General features: G+C 42.7%; 1 protein-coding gene across 1 annotated transcript; it reads left to right on the top strand.

Moving 5' to 3' along the window:
* The first annotated feature begins 445 nt into the window (after positions 1–445).
* Positions 446–22,113, top strand: pds5b (PDS5 cohesin associated factor B). The gene is made up of 35 exons (XM_053847819.1): positions 446–681; positions 8,612–8,739; positions 8,895–9,098; positions 9,210–9,296; positions 9,945–10,042; positions 10,860–10,986; positions 11,231–11,311; positions 11,678–11,818; positions 12,313–12,428; positions 12,797–12,891; positions 13,240–13,385; positions 13,970–14,121; positions 14,878–14,991; positions 15,154–15,235; positions 15,299–15,347; positions 15,426–15,565; positions 15,908–16,023; positions 16,098–16,203; positions 16,271–16,431; positions 16,511–16,634; positions 16,787–16,945; positions 17,017–17,085; positions 17,235–17,371; positions 17,454–17,577; positions 17,652–17,856; positions 18,500–18,614; positions 18,681–18,813; positions 18,889–19,008; positions 19,081–19,143; positions 19,383–19,528; positions 19,590–19,662; positions 20,152–20,561; positions 20,650–20,730; positions 20,797–20,887; positions 20,956–22,113. Exons 2-35 carry the CDS (start codon positions 8,632–8,634, stop codon positions 20,986–20,988), a joined length of 4,206 nt encoding a protein of 1,401 aa, XP_053703794.1. The 5' UTR covers positions 446–681; positions 8,612–8,631; the 3' UTR covers positions 20,989–22,113.
* Positions 22,114–22,153: the final 40 nt, after the last annotated feature.

Raw genomic sequence — 22,153 nt, 5'->3', positions numbered from 1 at the left:
AAAAACCACTGCGCTAATTAGATAATTGAGAACAGGGGCGCTGGCGATCACTGTTTTTATTCCTCAACTACAATTTTACTCGGACAACATTAAGAAATGTACCTTTTTATTTCACAACAATATTTGTCGCTTTAGACATGCGTTAATGTCTTTTAGGAAAATTAATACACCAGTGCCACCTACAGGTGAAAGCAGGGATCGAACCAAACGTCAAATATTAATATGCATTTTAGGACGCTCCCTCAATGTGTATCTCTGTTTTAAATAATCATACTATAATATCAGAAGCGTATTTAACACAAAATGTGTCTCATGAAGTTTCTTTAAACACCCGCATTTGCGGCAATTGATTTGACTTGTGCCAGGTACTGACCACTGCAGACCTGAAACAGAAGGTGTGGAATAGTTGCGGGTAGAAAAATGACCTGAATTGCTTTAATATAGGTGAAGTCATGCTCAATCTCCTCCGCTGTAAACACATCACACAGCAATTGAAGTATCATTAAAATCGATGTAAATTGGAAACCAAATAAGGTTGTTCTCGGACTTACCTATAGGTGGCACTGCTCTCCCAGTAACACCCAGGGACACCAGCGCCACTCATATTGGCGCCATTTTGGAGCTAGGAGGGGGAAGAGAGCTGCAGAGGAGGACACGGCTGATCGTTATTCACCCGAACAGGTAAGAAGCTGCCTTTATTAAACGCCTAGTTCAATTCAAACGTTTCAACAGCAGCACCGCCCGCTGCGAGATGTGATATGCGGGACGTTTCTCGCACTCTCTGGGGGTCCCGCCGCGGTGTGTGGAGCGCAGCCCGCCTTGCGTGTCTCTGTTCTCGGCAGCCGAGATCGTCTCCCACCGCTGCTGGTTTCTGATGCTGGAGTGCAAAGTGTCTCAATTGGGGTTCACTTGCCAGGGTCTTTGCTACCATGAGTGTCTGTTTTGTGTTCCGTACGTGGACGTGGTGGCTGGGACCCGGGCTTTGATAGGCGTGTAACGGTGGACAGCCGGGATGTTTTGTTCTGTGCCGCTGTCTGCCTCTGTCACTGCTAGCGAGCTAACGCTGCTAACAAGGTTAGCCTCAGTACAGCAACAACACACTGCGGGACGAGTCCATGCCTCTGGATTATAGAACCGAATTCCTCATCTCCTATGATCAGTGCTCTTTGCGTTCTCGTCAAGTAGTGTTGAAAATGGCCGTGGATGAATTGGAGCTCGTGTATCTTTCAACATAATGTGCTAGCAGTGCATCCCGGTCTGTCGTCCATTGTAATGTTTATTTTGGAGCGATTATATTTTGTCTGCATTGTTGATATAACCAGTCATGATAAAGGATGACTTGTCACATCTTAATAATACTAAAAGTAGAACCCCAATCTGTGATACGTTGATACGAATCCATGTTTATTGTGCTTGTCCAGTTGTTTATAGCTTTCACGGCTCATTATTGCATTTTTCTGTCTTGTAAAATGTACCCGATTATTTATATATAGACTTTTATGGAATGCATACCCATACTTTCATTCAAAGCAATAAAAAACAGTGAATATTAATCTGATATTAATAACGTCACAGTGTTTAGATAGTTAAATGTTTGTAACACTATGGCACGTGTGGCGCACTTAGTTGGCAAAAGTGCAGAGTAAGTCATAGTCAAAACAATATTTCCATTTGAAAACATCCAAAGAAAACAATTTCTAAAGTGTTTGAAAGTAAACTGTTATTAGGTTTTAGACTTGTGTCTCTAGGTATTACTGTTATACTGTCTGTTAATACAGTGGAGGGTAGTTGGCCACTTGTTTATGTCAATATGGGGCTTGATTTGTCATATTGCTCATCTAAGCAGCCAGATGGAAGAATTTTAAAGGTCAAAAATCTATTTTCCTTATCACTTGTTTTATTTTAACACATCATCATCAAATCTCACTGTTTACATCAGACCAGTTGTACCTTCTAAAGGTGTGTTTGCACAGGCCTACAGTTTTATCTTTTCCCATTCAGAGGGACGCGTTTGTGTTATTGGTGCACTACATTAGTTATGTTATTAACTAGATTAATAGTCGTGAATATGTAATATAAAGAACCACGACTGAAGAAGTGCAATTTCTGAATATTCTACTCTGAATTAACAATAAGGTTTGAGTAATATTACTATTAACCTGGAGTCTTCTTCTGTACTCTGTGGAAGTTGGTGACATGACTGTCATTTGCTGTTTATATTTTTAAGGCTTTTTCTTCCTCTGATCCTTTCTCATTAAGGTCCTCCAGGTCTGCTGTTTTATTTCTGCTGATGTTGCCAGGGTCAAACTGAGTCTGTGTCCACACCAGTTTGTTTTCATTAATGCCCTTGTGGAGGTTGTTGAGTTGGAGAACCAGCTGGTGTCTAGCTCATTAGCTGTTTGCTGTTTTCACACTTCGCATCAAACACCTGCACAAAAAGATGGCTTAGCTTTGGTGCTCCAGTAGTTCTCCTTTATGCAGTTATGAAAATGCTTATAGAAATGAAGACGTAGGGATGCAGATAAGCAAAGAGATGGTGTTTCTGTGAGTCGGGAACTGATTTTGATTTTCCTGCTCTATTTGTCAATGCAGCGCTATGTTACCTAAGTTCATCCCCAACCCCTTTTTACATATGTGTGACATTGCTTTTCCACAAGATCAGAATTCATGTCATGGTTGGTAGAAAAAGAAATGTGACTCGGGACTGGGAGGATGATCATTATTTGTAAACCAGGCTGACTTGCTGTTGTGACTCTGATGGGGAAGTGTTTGAATAAGGGGGGGCACTTTCCCACAGAAGAATTCAGATGATGATGTCAATGGACCTACATCACAGTTATTAGTAGGTTAATAACACTACGACTTGTTGGAACTTGAATTCGCTGAGAAACAGAGAAAACCATGATTATTTGAAGTAATGACTTGATTTTTTGAAAGAAAGTAATGCTGCTATTCTAAATCTAGAATAGATTTATTTTACTTGTATATCAAGTTAACTAAATTCAGATTTTTTTTAATTAATTAACATTTGTTATTATGTTTCTGTGGTCAGTGCTTTGGAATTCTCCATTTTTCCTGACATTTTCACATTGCCTTACACGTTGTTATTCACATTGTTGTTGTATGTTAGAGACCATTCTCATAAATGTCTTTCTAAACGGAGAAAAAAAATGTTTTAAGTCGGAGTTGAGCGTTGTCCTAAAAGTAGTGAGCCAATGTAGATGTATTTTTCTTTGGCAGCAGCTGCAGTGTGGAAGGTCGAAATCATGCTGCTTGGCGTTCGTCCTGCTGTAATATATTTGTGTTTGTTTGTAAAAGCCCAAGACCATCTGCAGAGAATCATTTGGTTGTGAATTACCTTTTCCCTCTGCCCTCCGCTCCGAATTGAACACAGTAAGTGCTTTTATCTGTCGAGCTTCAGAGCCACACCGATAGATGTCCAATGATAAAAGTTGCCATCAATTGTTAGAGGCCATAAATGTGGCCGTCTGTACCTGTTAGTTAATGCTGCAAGTGTTGCTTCTGTTGAAGGGTAGTCTTTTGGAACATGCTCACTCAAAGGATTTGACACCTCTTGTCTGTTGTGTTTTCTCTCAACAAGACATCAAGTGAAAAGATGCCAGCAATTAGCAGAAGAGCAAGTTCAGAGAAACCTGACCTACCGTTGACTTTCAATGTGGAAGAAAGAAGATAAGAAGCTCTGGGTGGCATCTAGGGCTGGGAATCTTCAGGCAGCTTATGATTCGATTCAGGAGCAAAACTGATCATCACATTTCTGTATCTCACTGTGTGGCCACTCCCCATTGATCTTAGTAGTAGTAATAAGAAACAATGCAATGAATTAATTCCCATTATCCTTTATCTTGCTAAAGGTAATTCTTACTCACAGAAACCTGCTTGATGTGCTTAACACGCAAAAATGTAAATGTGCTTCACACATTTCACATCTAACAAGAGAATGTGTTTTCATATTTCTATTGATATCAGAATCGGGTTTGTTTTGCCATGCTACAAGAACGCATCATCATCATAGTCTTCATTGACTGACTGCATGGCAGCACTGATATTGAGTCACACTTCACTATATATTAACAGAAACAGCAGAAATCTCCCTGTATGCTAGGAATATCTCAGTGTAGGCTACAAATCCCAGCATAGGGGGCAGCTGCCAGAAATCTGGGGGGAACCCTGCATGAACACCAGCCATCCTTGGCCACTCTCTAATGGCTTTGTTGGTTTGACTTGTAGTAACTGCTGCCAGACCAAATGTCTCCATTTCCATGTTCCCATTGTGTTCTTTTCTGTACAGTGATCAAGCATCTTTCTGCCATGCTACCTTGTTATGAGGCATGCCTGGCATGTGCGCTGCCTAGTTTTCAACGTTTGCCGCCTAACAGCTCCATTTCTACGGCAAAGATCTGATCTGAAACAATATGTTTGGATACACATAGACTTCAGCAGGGAGAGAGTAGACTGAGTTGTGGGCTAAACAAACTTAACATTTATTAATTGTTTTGGAACGGGCATTCTTTGATAGGAAGATGCCGTTTAAGCAGAAGAAAGTGTCTCCTTATTGAGGTTAACTTTGGCCGTCCCTGTTGTTGGTGTCAGAATACAAAAACTGTCCTCCTTCACCTCTGACTGAAATCACAGGAGACGTCTGGTTTTCTTCTTAAAGCACAGACATCCACAGGCCTTCCTGTGTTCTGTCAAGTTCACCAGTATATGGTTATTGAGCATGATTTGCTGCTGATCTAGTTTTTGGGATGGACTTCATTATTACTATTCATTTATTCATAAAATTAATTGGTGGGCTGAGTTTGTTTTGCGTGTATTAGAGCAACTTTAACCCCCAAGGACAATGGTACTTTCTTTTTATAATGGTTTTGTGTAGTAATTTATTTTTCCCTCCCAAAAAATGTCACAGAGAATATCAGGACGTTGGGCAGATCAGGGTAAAGGTTTGGACGGTGACAGGAATAGCATGAAATCTTTTTAAATTATGGATTTCTCCAGTACAAAAATGTTTCTAGTGGTAGTGGAAGATGATTTCATCATCATTCCAACTATTGCAGACGCATAGCACATATGGGAGTTATTTCCTTCAGTCTTGGCTGTTCAGTATCCGTGTCAGTGCAGCAGCTCAAAGTGTCAGTCTTGTTAACTGGGTCAGAAAGTCATCAGCGAAGTTGGAGGTTGGCCAGACAACAAGATCTCAGCACTTGTTTCCCCATGTCAAACAGCTCCTGAGTGCAGGCACGGCACAAAGTGTGTAATGTGCCATTCAGTTATTCCTCTGAGTGAGTTTGTATCTGCCTATGAGTCATATCTTAATAGCTCCTCCTGTAGATACGGTATTAGAAGTACAAGAACGGTTTCCTTTTTGCCTGCTTTAGATCTTCAGAATGAATTTTAGTGTCAAAAAGCACTCACTTGGTTGGTTAGATGTGCCGATGATCGTCGACACATTTACTTCACCAGTTAACCATTTATGTCCGCTTGTAAACTGGATTAGCAAGAAAAACGGGTGACTACTAAAACAAATGGACCAAAGTGTCGTTTTGAGAGCATGTACAAATGTGTTTCCTTAAATTCATCCTGACTCAAGACAAACAATTCAAAGAAATAAATGTAAGACAGTTGGCGTAGTGAGTGATGGATGTGTAATTCTAGTTCTTGAAAGGAAAGCTGCTATTGTGGTAAAGCTGTGGCATAAAATATAGAGTCGAACTAAGTGCATGATTTCTAACATTTTGTACTGTATCGGAGAATTAAAACAAACTGCAAAACATTTACCACTGACACGCACGCAAAAGGTTTCAGCTCAATGTGTTTAACAGTCGCAACATGTCCCTCATCAATCCATTTCTCTTGCTTGCTGTTGCCAACTGTGTTGCATAAGGTGCAAAATAACTCACTCCAGCATGCTTGAGGAATGTTTGGAAAGTTTACAGTGTTTTTCGGTTATTTGTCAAAGGTGCACGCTGAAGTTCATTTACCGCACTGCAGTGATGCCCACAAATATTTTACATGGTGCACCACAGAAACCGTGATTGGTCAACGTTGCTGGAGGAATGTAATGATACAACTCAGTCAAGGTTATGGTTGCATTCAAGACTGATATGCCCTGTGTTATGGAACAATGTTATGATTGGTTATGGAATGTCATCAATTATTTTTTGAAAAATCAAGTTCCGTATTGACTGGCTTGTGATGTCAAGTGCAGGCCTGCTGTCAGGAGAGAAGCTGTGAAGAAGTTCAGCTGAGAGAAAGATCCCACTGACTGGCCATGTCTTCACCACATGCTTCCACTCCACCATCTTTGATGGGGAAAAAATCTTTGCCTTTTTCTGTACAGAGCTGATAACTTCTCAAACAGCTTGACATCAAATCTATTTTATGCTGCCATCACGATGGCGATGTCTTACAAGTTTGTGGTGGGAAGTCCTCGTTTTGGCTAATGACTTCTTCTGTATGAACTGTTTTCACTCCTGTGCTTTGAAGTTGGTGCGAGAAGGAACCCCTCAATTCATTGTCTTGAGGGCTGCTTTCCTGGCACCAGCATAACCTGAGATTGACTGGATGAGTGAGCATTTTGCCATCTATTTTTATTGAACTTATTTATCTATAGCTCACCTATGGTCTGGACTAGGGATGGGCGACATACCGCCAAATGCAATCTCCACTATGACAATTCAGCATCTCACGATAAGTTCCATAACCACACGACGCACTCGCTGCGTTGGCCTTGCACATGTGAACATGACCGTGACGGCGCGCTGCGCTCTCCTGCTCTGCGGCGTTTGACAGCCGACACTAGTGTGTGACAGTTGTGAAGAGTGTAGTGGACTTTGGTTCATGATCGTAGTTTTCAGCTTCTTTTTAATACAGGGAATCTTTGATAATTACGTTGGTCGACTCTCAGTCTCTGGATACATGTTTATTTTAACAGATGTAGTGGTCCCAATATGTTCTCTGACGCAGTCGTCTGCCTTCGTTCACATCAACACATGCAGGTCTCCCGCTGTGCTGGCGCCTCGGCGAAACACAGTGGTGAAAATAGTTGGACATTGGACGGAGCTCCGCTCCAGTATTAGCACCAGGGTCCTCTTCCGTGTCCCCTTTAGGGTTCACTGATAGCGGACACACTCTCACAGGCAGCACTAATGCTACGACCCGGCATCAGTTAGGGACCATCATTCTAAAGCGGTCGAAGTATTCGTATAATCTTCAATAAGGAAATGGAAAACAGCCGTTTTAGGAGAGAGAATTGTGAAAAGGTTTTTCATCACACGAGACAAAGGACTGACTAAAAGATAATTTATTCACATTATTTCTAATATTTCTTCGATAGCATCTGGGAAATGTGTCCAGACTGGTCCATAATTAAAGTTGACTGTTAAGAGACATAAGATACAGCAGACAGACGGCTCAATTTAACCCCTACATAAAGCTGGCAGAGCGGTCTGACAGACTCGAGTGGCTTCTACCAGAGACGTGAAACATTGAATTTCTCATCCCAACATTATATTTAAACATAAACAAATAATGATGTTGATGTTGGTCAAATTCCACTAATACATTTCATCATGAAGCAGTTTCAAGAGAGACTGTAGTGTCCAACACATGGAATACAATGAAAATGTATTTATTGTGGTAATTATCGTTATTGCAGAAATTACAACATTTATCGCAATAACTTTTTTTTGGCCATATCGCACATCCATGCTTCATTCAGCATACAACTGGGAGCCCACGGTGCAGCCTGAATTTGTTAGCTGTCAAGCTTGGTTTAATGTTACTGTCCTTTTGTCTTCAGGAAAGTAGTACTAATCAGCTTCCCTAGCCAAGTGTGCATGTATTTCTGCGTTACTTGTCCTCACTTTGTTCCTGTTGTTTTTAGTGGAATTATAGCATTGTCATTTTTTACTGTTGTATTGGTTCAATGAAATTGTTGCAGCATAACTCCTGCTTTAACTGTCTGTTGGGTGTTGGTTAATCTCAAACAAGAGACATCTACTCATTTTCAAGTATGTAGTGGATCATGTTTTAATCCTCCAGAATGAGCTAGTATGGTTGTTTTCTGCTCAAGATGAAAACAACTGCATGGTGCTTCCGTCCTTCATTCCCATCACCACCGCGTTTGGATAATAGAAGATGCAAAAACCAATAGTGACGTCCTATTGGTGAAATCTGAGATTGTGAAGTCATTTCAGGGAGTTGATGGATAAATACCTTGTCACTTTTCTTTGTTTGCTTTGTCCATGCCTTTAGTTGTGACAAAAACACAAGGACTTTTGAGGCCATGTATTGAAAAGGGTCTAAATATAAGTATTAACTGAAAAGAGTTCTGGTACAATTTGGAAAATAAAAGCAAGCCATACCCGCTGTTTAGAAAGAGTGGCTTTGCTTGAGTATTCTGTGAATGCAGCAAACAAAATCATTTCCTCCAAAAGTAATTTCTCCTCTGTGTTTCACTGAATTATTTAGGTATGTGTCAAGCAGTGTTTGACACTCTCACATTTTGTCAGATTTACACTTGTGCCTGGGTCTTTTTGGTGCAGAATTTGTCTTTTTTCACGGTTTCAACATGGGTCTTTCTTCATTACAGGCAGTGAGGAGCTAAAGAGGATGGCTCACTCTAAAGCTCGAGCCACGGACGGGAAGGTGACCTACCCCCCAGGGGTCAAGGAAATCTCCGATAAAATCTCCAAAGAGGAAATGGTCCGCAGACTCAAGGTCAGTCTCATTTCCTTGTTGTTGCTTGGATCTATGAACCTTTATTTACCAATTACTTGTGAGTGTGCTGTGATTTCCTAATGGGAGTGGTTTGGGCAACTGATGCCTACTTGGCTATAAAACCAAGATTTTTACATGATTCTTCAATTTCCCAGATGGTCGTAAAGACCTTCATGGACATGGACCAGGACTCGGAGGAGGAGAAGGAGCTTTACCTGAACCTGGCTCTCCATCTGGCCTCAGATTTCTTTCTCAAACACCCGGACAAGGACGTGCGGTTGCTGGTTGCCTGCTGTCTGGCAGATATTTTTAGGATTTATGCTCCAGAAGCACCATACACTTCTCCCGATAAACTGAAGGTATGTTTACTTATCGAAAGTGAAGTTTGTTTGACGCTGACTTTGTTTATGTTTTTGCCTGAACTCAGATTGTTTTTTTTGTTTAAAAAAAAACAACTTTCTGTTTTCCAGGACATTTTCATGTTCATCACCAGGCAGCTGAAAGGACTCGAAGACACCAAGAGTGCACAGTTCAACAGATACTTCTACCTGCTTGAGGTGCGTGTTCGTCCCAGAAAAGTGCTCACTTTGCATCTTGTTTGTTCTTGCCATTTTCTTGCCTTTTTTTTCCAGTTCTGATGCAAATGTATTCAAGTGCAGCAGTTGACAGTTGAACATCTGAATTCGACGCTCTATGTTAAGATAGTATTTTGTTGATCTTAAAACTCTAATTTGTTCCCATAGCTGCTTGATAAACAAGATTTGTGATTGGATCCCATTTTCCTGGTGATAACAGAAAGTGAATTGATCTGTTTTTGCTGATGTCATGAGAAAATGCTAGCACTTAACTATATCAGACCTTTTTAACAAGCAAGTTCAAATTGAACACGAAAGCTGCTTGTTATCACAACACAAATAGTCTTTTTCTTTCTCCAGCTCTATGTAATTTTGGCACAGTTAGTGAAGGGTTTGTGATTCTGGAAGACCTTGTTTTTTTAAGCACTCGCTTGTGATAACCAGTTGGAACATGCGTTTGTCTAATAATGATCGCGTGCGCACCAATAAAAACAAATCCTGACAGCCCCCTCCAACAACACCTGTCACACAGGTTTATACTGAGTCAGTGTTTATTTATTAGCTCATGTCAAGTTGTCATTATGAAGCAAAATAAACCCCTCTCTAAGTTTGTGTTGTGTCTTGTTTCAGAATATCGCCTGGGTGAAGTCTTACAACATCTGCTTCGAGCTTGAAGACAGCAATGAGATATTCACCCAGCTTTACAGAACACTCTTCCAGGTCATCAAGTGAGTCTCTGAAAGCATGTGTTTCTGCCATTGCTGATGTGCTCGGCTTTTATTGCGTCATATTTCCCCTATTTAAGCTGCAGGCAGGACAGAGACGTGTCCTCAAAGTCACCACCAGAAGTCCCGTATTGTTCCGTTATGCAGACCCTTTTATCTCCCTTCACTGCTAAATACAACCTTGAGGACTGAATCCTGCAGCACTGTGTTTGGCGCGTTGCCATTATGGCCAAAATACGTGCGAGCTTGTACCAACACAAAGCTTTTCCTTGTTGAAAGTAATCTGCAGCCCTCTCTGTGTAGAAGGTGTATTGGAATGCTAATTGTTTGCGTGTCACACGCCTCTAGTGAATAGAAGGGAGTGAGGCTTTTATTGATTGGTGCCATTGAAGACATCGGTTACAGAGTGTGCCATCTAGTATAGAGGCTTTATCTACCATTGTAGTGGAACAAAAGATACACCTCTTCACAGAGGTGGAGTTCGGCTTCAGAAGCATCTCAGAAATTTGAGAATGAAATTGTTAAATGTCTTTTCTTATACAAGTAGGAAAACTAGCAGGCGTTCGTTTTTGACGAGTTTAATCCTGGATATTATTGGTCGGACTTTGATGAAACGCTTAGGTGTGGAGAGTTGTACAGCCTTGCTTATGTGAAACTGTTAAACGGATGGCTGAACTGAATAAACACTCAATTTCATTCCAGATAGTACAAATGAAAAGTCCTAAAGCTATTTGTATTCATAAACTATTTCACTTATTTATACAATTAAAAGTTTAATATTGATTGCTGTTGACCTTTTTACCTCATTTTGCCTTGCTAGCAACGGTCACAATCAGAAGGTGCACATGCACATGGTGGACCTGATGAGCTCCATTATCTGCGAAGGGGACACTGTATCCCAGGAGCTGCTGGATACTGTGTTGGTCAACCTGGTGCCAGCACACAAGGTGAGTCTATTGATACCGAGTGCTTGGTGCATCTTTAAAATGCTGATGACTAGGAGCACATTCCGGCGTGCAATAAATAGTCAATGGTTTGAAGGCAATTCAGGCTACACGCTTTCCATTTACTTTAATTGAGTGAGACCCCTACAGGTGAGAAATAGCGATGCAGCTTTTGCATGAACTGTCATTGCTTCTTTCAGAAAATGTGACTGCTGTTCTGACCACTTATTTCCCTCCTTTTTTTCAGAACTTGAATAAGCAAGCTTATGATCTGGCCAAGGCCCTGCTGAAGAGGACGGCGCAAGCCATTGAGCCTTATATCACAAATGTAAGTTAACACAGATGCGTTTTGATGAAATTGTATTCAGCTATTTCCAAGGACAAAGTGTGTGTTTTAAATGAAAATCAAATGTGAGGCATCTGTTCCTCACACATACATAACCTTGTGCTTAACTTATCTTTTGTTGATCTGACAAGGGAAGTTGTTTGCTCAACCATGACATATGCGTCACTCTAGAAAGCTGTCTGATATGCAGCGTTGTGACATCCCTGCTGCAGTAATTATATTCTGCACTTCAGTTGAATACCACAGAATTCACTTGAACCTGGCGTCATTTATATTACACATCTACAGACGTCAACGTCAACATTGCACTTCCTTTGCATAGTAATCTTTGTTCTTCCCTGTTCACAGTTCTTCAACCAGGTGCTGATGCTGGGGAAGACATCGGTCAGTGACCTGTCCGAACATGTTTTTGACCTCATCTTGGAACTGTACAACATAGACAGCCACCTTCTGCTCTCAGTATTGCCACAACTGGAGTTCAAACTGAAGGTAACCAGATGGAAATGTTCACATCCCTTTTGAATCAAAGAAAAGTAACTTTTTAGTACCAATTGTAGATTTGTTAATTCATATGAGAGAGATGAAGCAGCAAGCCATCCAGTGGAATGTCGCCTCGGTGGCACCTCATAAAGCCATGGTGTTGATGGATAATGCTCATTAAGTGTTAGAGGGAGAGTAGATCACTGCTGTCTTCTCAAAATAATAGCTGTGATAAAATCTCTCCCACACACACTCCAGACTCTCGCCCCTTCATGCTGGCTCATTCGATCTTCACCCTGCCTGCGTCTTTATCTCCCTTTGCTTGTTTTCACTCGTCCTCCTCGTCTCTTTTCATTTGCAATCTTTCCGTTTCCTCACGCTCGATCTAAATGACTGCGGAGTTATGAATACGATGCCAGTGTTACATGACATGTACAGCACTAAGCATCTGTCCTTGTAGCGAAGCCAAATTGTGCACATCATCTTCTCTCCTGTCTCTGCAGAGTAATGATAATGATGAGAGGCTTCAGGTTGTTAAGCTGCTGGCTAAGATGTTTGGAGCGAAGGATTCAGAGCTGGCTGCTCAGAACAAACCACTCTGGCAGTGTTACTTAGGCAGGTGGGTGTCAGTTTTCCCTCCAGCTTCCGCATACTGTGCATGTGGGAAAACCTCTTCACACTGTCGGCTTATGAATATGAGTTCTATGTTTGAAATGCAGAGTTTTTTCACTCTGATCAATAGAGTGATACTGATTATTATTCATGTATAATTGGTAGTTTTAGTCTTATGTTGCTAAAATTAAAAACCAACAGAAAACTGTAGTTTATTAATGCTTTTTTGTTTTTAATTCAAGAGGACCATCTGATTGTAATATGGAGAAAGAAAGTCGGTCAATAATCTGCTCTTTATGTAAAACACTGAATATGTTTCACTACGCTGAGTGTGAGTGGTTGTGCGATCATTCATCTCTGTCTCCTCCCCCCAAGGTTTAATGACATCCACGTGCCCATCAGGCTGGAGTGTGTGAAGTTTGCCAGCCATTGCCTCATGAACCACCCAGACCTGGCTAAAGACCTCACAGGTACTTAAGCCGACAGCTCTGGTTTTGCCGTCGAAAGGTATCTGTGTAGCTAGTGTGTTGGCCTCAGCCGAGTGGAAGGCTTGTTGTCGTGGAAAATCACATTCATGATACATATGTGATGTTGCCCATTTGGAGGTGCCACAGCTTGTCATCCCCCTCCACCTTAGCCTGTCTGCCATTACACAATCCAGTAGCCTTATTAGTTCATTCCTCTGGTCTAGTTGTGGCCAACATATCGGATCTTCGATTACTCGTTTCCATTTGAGCATCTTGTTCACCAGCATACTGTGAAGTGGAAGTCGAAATCTAACCTCAGGTTCATAAACATTTCCTTTTTGTCCCTCCCAGAATTCCTGAAAGTGCGATCTCACGACCCTGAGGAGGCCATCCGTCACGACGTCATTGTGTCTATTGTTACTGCGGCTAAGAAAGACTTGTCTCTTGTCAATGATGCACTTCTCAACTTCGTAAAGGAGAGAACTTTGGATAAAAGAGTAAGTACTGGTCTCAATTCTTTCGCCTGAAAACTTTATTAAAAATGTGTACAAGAGCAAATGTATTAATACATTTTAGTACAGCAACGGAAGGAAAACAATTTTTTTTTTTTTTTTGTAATTTACTATTTGGTATTCTATTGATGTGAAGGTGGTCAAGTGACTGTGATGCTGAAGTAAGATCCTTTTGATCTGTAAAATATTGCAAATAACTCTGAGAAACATCCATTGTTTGTTCCCACTAGTGCCTGCATGGCTTTGCCCACACTAGTAACCTCACTGGGACTCAAACCTATGACTCCCTTAGTGGTTATTTTTCCTACCCAGTGGGCTTGGGAATTGTAATGTCATGTTCAAGTAAGTCATTTAGTTGAACTCGCTCCCGATTAGGCTTTCTTGGTAAGAATGTGCCTTCCAAAAGCTTGTAAAAGAACATGATGTTCTGTCATGAACTTGACTTATGAAATTCATACCATATGCACCATGTTCCCAGCACTGAGGCATTGGGAAATGGTTAGGTGCAACTGGATGACACTTGCTTGTGACACACACATTGATCTTGACTCTTGACTTTGTCTCCCAAGTGGCGCGTTCGTAAGGAGGCCATGATGGGCCTGGCATCAATCTACAGGAAGTACTCGCTGCAGGGAGAAGGAGGCAGGGAAGCATCCAAGCAAATATCCTGGATTAAGGATAAACTGCTTCACATTTACTACCAGAACAGCATCGATGATCGGTGAGTGTTACTGGAAGATAGTTTTGAAAGATTAATTTTTCTCATTTAAAATGTTGTTCAGTTCATTTAGGACTGATTGACATCACAGGTTAATATCTCTATTCAGTCAGAGGTGAATTAAAATGAGGCTCCTTAGTATTTTAATTGCGCATCCACATCACGTGCGTTCTGACGGGGGGGGAGTTTCAACCCTCTGAAAAAAAAAATCTTTGACTGCAGCAAATGAGCCATGTTGAGCCTTAAAAAGTCCAGCGAGACCATGGATTCTGATCTCGTTGCAGTTCCAGAACGCAATATTTTACCCCTGGAATGACTGCGGCAGCAGCTCCTCCTGGTTGCCAACAGAGAAATTTTGGATTGCAACTGTCACCGGTTGAAGTGAAGCAGTGCTGCAGTAAATTACTTGACTCTGTAAATGATCTCGCTGGGGTTTTGTGCGACTTTAAATCATCCTAATGGTTTTACTTTGCAGTACCCGGCAACACAAAGCAATTAAATTATTTTCTATCGATATTCATGATGCAGAAATTCTTCCAAGGGAAATGAAGGCAGATGCTGGAAGAAGGAACTGAACTTTACTTTTGAACAAATGCAATTTGATTCTTTCAAACGCAAGTGTAGTTGTATCTCTTAAACAAGGATTACAAACATGATTAATATTTCAGTTGTTCTTTATACTTGTGTCTTCCAAAGTGCCACCTACTTTATTAGCCTTGAAAAATGAAAAAACAAGTTGCTTTCCTTTGTTCAATGCAGGTTACTGGTGGAGCGAGTCTTCGCACAATACATGGTGCCTCATAACCTGGAGACGGCAGAGAGGATGAAGTGTCTTTACTACCTGTACGCCACGCTGGACACCAACGCTGTCAAGTAAGGTCCTCACAAAGATGATATCTTGCACGCCTTAATGTTGAACATCTGGTCTGCATTTGCGCCGTGTTCACTTTGAACACCTGACCCTCTTTTAGAAGCTACCTATAAGTGTAGTGCCTCAGAGATCAGACTGGTTCCTCTTCTTCTGACCTCTTTCAGAGCTTTGAATGAGATGTGGAAGTGCCAGAATATGCTTCGACATCATGTCAAAGACCTGCTGGATTTGGTCAAAAAACCCAAGGTAGGTGATAAAAACAGGGTGTGATTTGTCTTGGAATCTCAAACCATTTCTCCCTGTCTGTAGTCTGATGCATCCAGCAAGGCGGTGTTTGCCAAAGTCATGGTCATCACAAGTGAGCACTTTGACACATCCGATTAATTCTAATGCCGCAAGGACTCTTTTAATGTCATGATATTTATGTTCTCCCAAGGGAACCTGCCAGACCCTGGAAAAGCACAGGACTTTGTGAAGAAGTTGGCGCAGGTTCTGGAGGATGATGAGCGGATCAGAGACCAGCTGGAAACCTTGGTCAGCCCTTCCTGCTCCTGTAAACAGGCTGAAGTCTGTGTGGTGAGTTGTAGTGCACCAGAAATGCAATAATACAAAGTGAAGTAACAGCTGATCTATCATCATGCTTTATCTTTTGCTTTTCTCTTCCTGTAATTTAATGAAAATATTTTCTAAATGTAAATGGCAATTTATGATTTACAGTCATCCTTTATAGATATTAATGCATGTCTTCATTGTCTTTGTTTTCAAAGCTAAACTTGGTCAATATGTTTTATGAAGCGCCTGGCACAAATAGTTTTTATGTGCTGGCATATTTTGATTCGCATATTAACTACATGAATTCCTGCTGAGGTCAGCGTATCACTGCATTTTATTTAGCAAACCGTTTCTCTTCTGAAACAGCGGGACATTACCAAAAAGCTGGGGAGCCCCAAGCAGCCCAGCAACCCCTTCCTGGAGATGGTCAAGTTCCTGCTGGAGAGGATCGCTCCGGTTCACATCGACACCGAGTCCATTAGGTACCGGATCATGAAGAGAGAGTGCGTGTGCGTATGCGTGTGTTGCTTCTGATCGTTTTCCTTGTCTGTGTTAGTGCATTGATAAAGCAGGTGAACAAGTCGATTGATGGGACGGCAGATGATGACGAGGAAGGAGTCCCCACTGACAGTGCCATCAGAGCTGGACTGGAACTGCTGAAGGTATATTGTTAGACAAGTCTGTTTTGTCAGAAGGCACTAACTTATTGTGTTGTTGCTCCCTTCACAGGTGCTGTCATTCACACACCCGGTGTCGTTCCACTCCGCAGAGACGTTCGAGTCTCTGCTGGGCTGTTTGAAGATGGATGATGAGAAGGTGGCGGAGGCGGCGTTGCAGATCTTTAAGAACACGGGGAGCAAGATGGAAGAAAGTTTTCCTCACATCAAGTCGTATGTTTCAAAGGCATTACATCATTGTGCTCTGAAGTGGTTTAGATTATGAGCTTCACGTCTTCTCGACTCCCTCTAGTGTCCTGCTGCCGGTACTGCAGTCCAAAGCCAAGCGTGGGCCCCCGCGCCAGGCCAAGTATGCCATCCATTGTATCAATGCCATGTTCACCAACAGAGACACACACTTCGCACAGATCTTTGAGGTCAGCATCATGTTTTTGTTTTCCCCTTGTTTTGAAAGTTTTTACAACCTGTCTGTCACAGTTTTTTTTATCAATGCACACAAAGTTGGCTTTGTGAAATATCGCAGCTAGCATTCATGGCTTTTTCATCTGAGTTTTGTCCCTCTCTTCAGCCTCTCCACAAAGGTCTGGACCCCGCTAACCTGGAGCAGCTCATCACTCCTCTGACTACCCTCGGTCACCTCGCCCAGCTGGCCCCGGAGCAGTTCGCCGCGCCGCTCAAATCGCTAGTTGCCAACTTCATCGTGAAGGATCTGCTCATGAACGACAGGGTGCGCACATCGTGTGGACACATCCAGAATATTGTCTTCGTTCCGCTATTGATTTGTTGTTTTGGTTTCAGATTCCAGGCAAGAAGACGACAAAGCTTTGGGTTCCAGATGATGAGGTTTCACCGGAGACAATGGCCAAGGTCAGCACCACCGACCATTGTTACTTGTTGACTTTGTTTGCGCTCACAATAACAAGGGAGCTTCATTTCATAAACCTCTATACAAATGTTTTGGAATTAAAATGGTGCATTTGTGATTTTCCATTTTCACACTGAATATTCCTTTTTAGATTCAGGGCATCAAGCTGATGGTCCGGTGGCTACTTGGAGTGAAGAACAATCAGAGCAAGTCAGGCAACTCCACGCTGAGGATGTTGACTGCCATCCTGCACAGTGATGGGGATCTGACAGAGCAAGGCAGGATGGGGTAAATATCAGTGCTTGGACCTGTCAAGTTTTCTCTGAAAGAGATTCAATGGAATTTCCTTTGTCCTCCTTTCTTCACCAAGGAAACCAGACATGTCAAGGCTGCGGCTAGCGGCGGCATGCGCGCTGCTGAAGCTGGCTCAGGAGCCGTGTTATCATGAAATCATTACCCTAGAACAGTATCAGCTGTGCGCCCTGGTCATCAACGTAAGCATCTCTCGATGTCTCTCCCAGCGTTACGCTGCATTTCGCTGAACTCGCTCTCCGGTTTCAATCCTCAGGACGAGTGCTACCAGGTGCGGCAGTGCTTTGCACAGAAGCTCCACAGAGGACTGTGCCGTCTCCGCTTGCCTCTGGAGTACATGGCAGTGTTTGCTCTCTGCGCTAAGGACCCGGTGAAGGAGCGTCGCGCTCACGCTCGCCAGTGTCTGGTGAAGAACGTGAACATCAGGAGAGAGTACCTGAAGCAGCACGCGGCCATCAGCGGTAAAGATACATCTGTATTCAATCTTCCATTCCCACAGCCTGAGGGTGGCCTCACACACCTGTCCCTTGTTACTTTCATTACTGTTTCTACAATTGGAGGTGAAAACTATGTGAAATACAGAAGAGCGTTTGTCTTCATTCCAGTGTCATTTTTTAGTTTTGAGTCTGGAAGGAAGGACTTTTTTTAGTCATGCAAATCATTTTTTGTTAAAAACAGTCTTACTGTTACTTACACTTAAAAAATATGACTTTTTGACTTGAAAATAATACTTAGAATAAATATTAATAAAAAAATCATTTAAATGTAATTAATGACTGCATTGCTGTGCTGTTGTGTAAAAACGTGACATTAGGTGTTGACAACTGATTTAAGCGTCAAAGTGTGGTTAAAGCCAATTGAACTGATGGACATTCTCTGAAAACTAATAAGAAACAAGATTTAAAAATAATTGTTGTTTGTGTATTATAAGTTAAGGTCACTTGGTTAAAACCTTTGTTAACAATGTAAAACAAACTCACTATTTTATAATGTATAATTCAATGATGTTTTTAAGATATAGATTAAATAAATCTCTTGGATGCAATATGTTGCACTCGATTCTGTTCTTCTCATGAGTGCTCCTACTTATTGTCCTTCAAACAGACAAGCTGCTGTCTTTGCTGCCGGAGTACGTGGTTCCCTACACCATCCACCTGTTGGCCCACGACCCAGATTATGTGAAGGTGCAAGACATCGAGCAGCTCAAGGAAATCAAAGAGTGAGTAGCCATTTTGTTGAGGGGGAACTGGTGACGGCGTGACAAGTTAAATTTGCTTTGTTTCAGGGCTCTGTGGTTCGTCCTGGAGATCATCATGGCCAAGAACGAGAACAACAGTCACGCGTTCATCAGGAAGATGGTGGAGAACATCAAGCAGACGAAGGACGCGCAGTCATCATCTGATCCCAAAGCCAATGAGGTACGACTTTCCTCTTCCAGGGTTTTGTTTTGAAAAGGTCACTTGTGCCTCCATCATGCTCTTCTGGGTCTCCAGAAACTCTACACGGTGTGTGACGTCGCCATGAACATCGTCATGTCGAAGAGCACCACCTACAGCCTGGAGTCGCCGAAAGACCCCGTGCTGCCGTCCGGCTTCTTTACCAAACCAGATAAGGTTCGAACCAGCAACGGAGCTATTCTCAGGAGTCGTCATTGAAGCGTAAGCTAACTCGCTGTCCTGTTTCAGAACTTCAACAACACAAAAAACTATCTCCCACCTGAGATGAAGTCGTTCTTCACGCCTGGAAAGGTCAGTGTTGAAAGCTGTTAATGAAGGGTGGAGAGGCTTCATGCAACGGCGTCATCGGGGGCCGCTAGGTGGCGCTATTGGTTTAGAAATGATGTGAGGTTTCATTGAACTAAGCCAAACATTGTGCAAAAAACAGTACCATTTAGTGGACTCTGAAAATTAGGTTGCTGTTTCATGAACCCGTCGCTAGAAGCTGTTAGCTTTGTTGTGAACTCATTTGAAGTCTGTTCTGTGTGAAGCCGAAGTCTGCCAACGTCCTGGGGGCCGTAAACAAGCCGCTGTCGACGGCAGGAAAGCAGATACAGAGTAAAGCCTCCCGCATGGAGACAGCCAGCAATGATGACTCCTCATCCAACCCCGGCTCTCCACAGCGCAGCAAGACCAGGTTTGGAATGTGGAGTCCAGCAGGCGCCTCCGCCGAGTCGCTCACTCTCACCTTGTTCCAGGCACGACAGCACGGAGCTGGACCACAGCGAGAACGAGGATTACGGCCTGAAGCGGGCCGACAGCACCGACAAGGTGAAAATGAGTGTCGTCTCTCTGATACGAAGGGCTTTTCATGCGACCAGTGGCAGTTTTACCTTTAATAATGTGGCACTAATCCACCCCTTTATCAAGTCATTTAAAGCAAACGATGCCAATGCAGAACTGAGTCGGCTGCTCTGCTTGGTTGCCGAGTAGCAGCGATCATTTGAAGTGCTGCGAGTCTCATAAATGTCCGTGTTGCTGTGTTTTTTTTACTCCTAGATAAACAGCAGCAGGATTTTATATGAGGCATAATGGACGAGTGTGTCCAGCTAAACAAACATGGTCAAAGAAATGACCATAGATGAGCACCTGTGTTATTTATTTGTTTTTATTGAGCATTTTTTAAACACAAAAAATAAATCACAGTAGCATGTACTACTGGCTGTAAAAAAATATATATGTACTGCTGATGACGGAGGTTTAAAAGTGACCCTTAAACATGTGTTGCCAGTTACATTTATGTTTTTATTTTTTAAACAGGACCTGGATAAGCCTCGCGGTCGCAAGCGGGCCGTGGCCTCCAGCGATGACCCGGACAGCAAACCCAAGCGCGGCCGCAAGAAAGCAGCGGCGGTGACCACCTCCATGGCCGACTCTGAGGACCAGTGGGACGACGACACCAGGCCAGAGGACGAGCAGAACAGCCCGCCCAAGAAAGCTCGCCGGGGCAGACCGCCCAAGTCAGCGGCGGGCGGCGGTGGTGGCGACACCCCCGCCAAAGGGAAGAGGGGGAGGAAGAAGGCGGCTCCGCCTCCTGAAGACGACGATGAAGAGGAGGAGGAAGAGGAGGAAAGGATGGAGGAGGATGAGGAGGACGATGATGACGTGAGCAGCGAAAATATGGAGGTGAAGACCAAAGGGCGAGGACGGCCACCGCGGCGATCGCAAGGGTGAGGAGGGGATCTGAGGAACTGAGTGTTCATGTCTGCCTCAGCAATGCCACTGGTTTGTGATGGTTCACGTGTTCTCTCTCCCCAGATCTGAGTCAACAGAATCAACACCGCAGAAGAGAAGAGGACGTCCTCCCAAATCAGCTCAGCCTGCCGCCAAGAAACCAGCGTAGGTCCATTTTTAAGGTCAGAGGTCCTTCAAAATGCATCGCTCACCCGTGGACCTCATTTTCAGGCGCGGCGCACGGTCGAAGGCGGCAGCCGCTAAAGACGATTCTGAGGAAGAGGATGACGAGGAGCAGGAAGAAGAGCCAACGCCAACAAAGGTGAGAAGCCTCAGTCAAAATGGTGCTTGGAACCGCTGGAACTGAACCGGTCACCTGTCGCCCCACAGGGTCGCAAGAAAGCCGCCGGACGGAGAAGATGAGCAGCTCCAAAACAGTTGGGGACAAAGACATTGTGGAGGATTGACGTAGGAATGAAACGAGGACAGCGAACTTTTTAAACCTTTTCATACGCCGACGCTCCTACTGTTACACACACACCTGCATATACCACATGCACACTACATCAGTACCTTTGTGTTATCAGCTGTGGGTCCTTGTGTGTCGTAATGATGTTCACCACATTCATGGTTTTAAGAGAAAACAAAAAAACGATGACACTTGTAAATAGATTCTTCTGTCCGTTCCATGTTCTGTTGTTGTGTTTGATGCTGACTGGGAGGATGTTGTGAAGCCCACAGGTGTTGGTAAACATGCGCCCCTCCCCTTTTTAAAACTGAATGAGATTACATGCTGTTGGAAACCTTTCTTTGCTCCTTGTTCTGTACGTCCTTTTTTTTTTTTTTTTTTAAACGTGATGATTAAAAAGAACAAAAATCTGAGCTGTGTCCAAATCTAGAGTCGCCTCTGGATTGTAGCTTGCGTGTCATTTTTAGCTTTGTATGAGCTGGTAGGCCGAAGTCAGGAGCAGCTGTAAGTGTTGGCTTCACATCCGCCCAGTCACATCTCAGTATCAATATAATTCTTTATAAAAACCTGACGCTCTTCTTTCTCTTCATTTTGTTAGTAGTTTTTTTGTTTTCTTGACGGGAATGTTGACATGTGTATCTTCATCTTCAGGTCTCTGTCTTCTCATTTGACTCCATTATTTCATCTAGAAGATCTTAACTTGGCTAGTACGTTTGTCTTCCATAAGTTTATACATTTAAATACTTATTTATTGTCTTTATATATTTATGCATTTTGAGTCATTTGATTTCGTTTGCTGACTTACAGTCATTTCGACGAATATATGGAACAAAACCCCTTGTCTAATGACGTGCAGATTATTTTACCCCCTGTACATTTTGCGTTTAAAAACGTGTACCTTTAATATAGTTGGGTGGTTTTTTTTTAATTCAAAGTTCTGTTTGAAATTGAAACGATATTCGATTTTAATTTGTGTTCTGTCACATTAATTTTTTTCAGATGTGTGTTTGTTGTGACCAAGTAAAATAGTAGATTTGATTTCCAGGATTAACAAATGTTCCGTTTCCAAGCTTCACTTCTATTGTGACCAGGACGCGCGTGTCCTCTCCCGCATCCTGT

Source organism: Synchiropus splendidus, chromosome 17 (assembly GCF_027744825.2).
Source record: "Synchiropus splendidus isolate RoL2022-P1 chromosome 17, RoL_Sspl_1.0, whole genome shotgun sequence".
In the NCBI taxonomy this organism is placed as follows: Eukaryota; Metazoa; Chordata; class Actinopteri; order Syngnathiformes; family Callionymidae; genus Synchiropus; species Synchiropus splendidus.
The sequence above is the reverse complement of the archived record's forward strand: the minus strand, read 5'-3'. Positions and strand labels throughout refer to the sequence as shown.

Excerpts from the sequence above, each read along its gene's own strand:
- pds5b (XM_053847819.1), top strand. The coding sequence starts at position 8,632 with ATGGCTCACTCTAAAGCTCGAGCCACGGACGGGAAGGTGACCTACCCC. Across the intron at positions 14,992-15,153 it reads CTGGACACCAACGCTGTCAA|AGCTTTGAATGAGATGTGGA; the intron begins GTAAGGTCCTCA and ends GACCTCTTTCAG. Across the intron at positions 19,663-20,151 it reads GGGCCGACAGCACCGACAAG|GACCTGGATAAGCCTCGCGG; the intron begins GTGAAAATGAGT and ends TTTTTTAAACAG.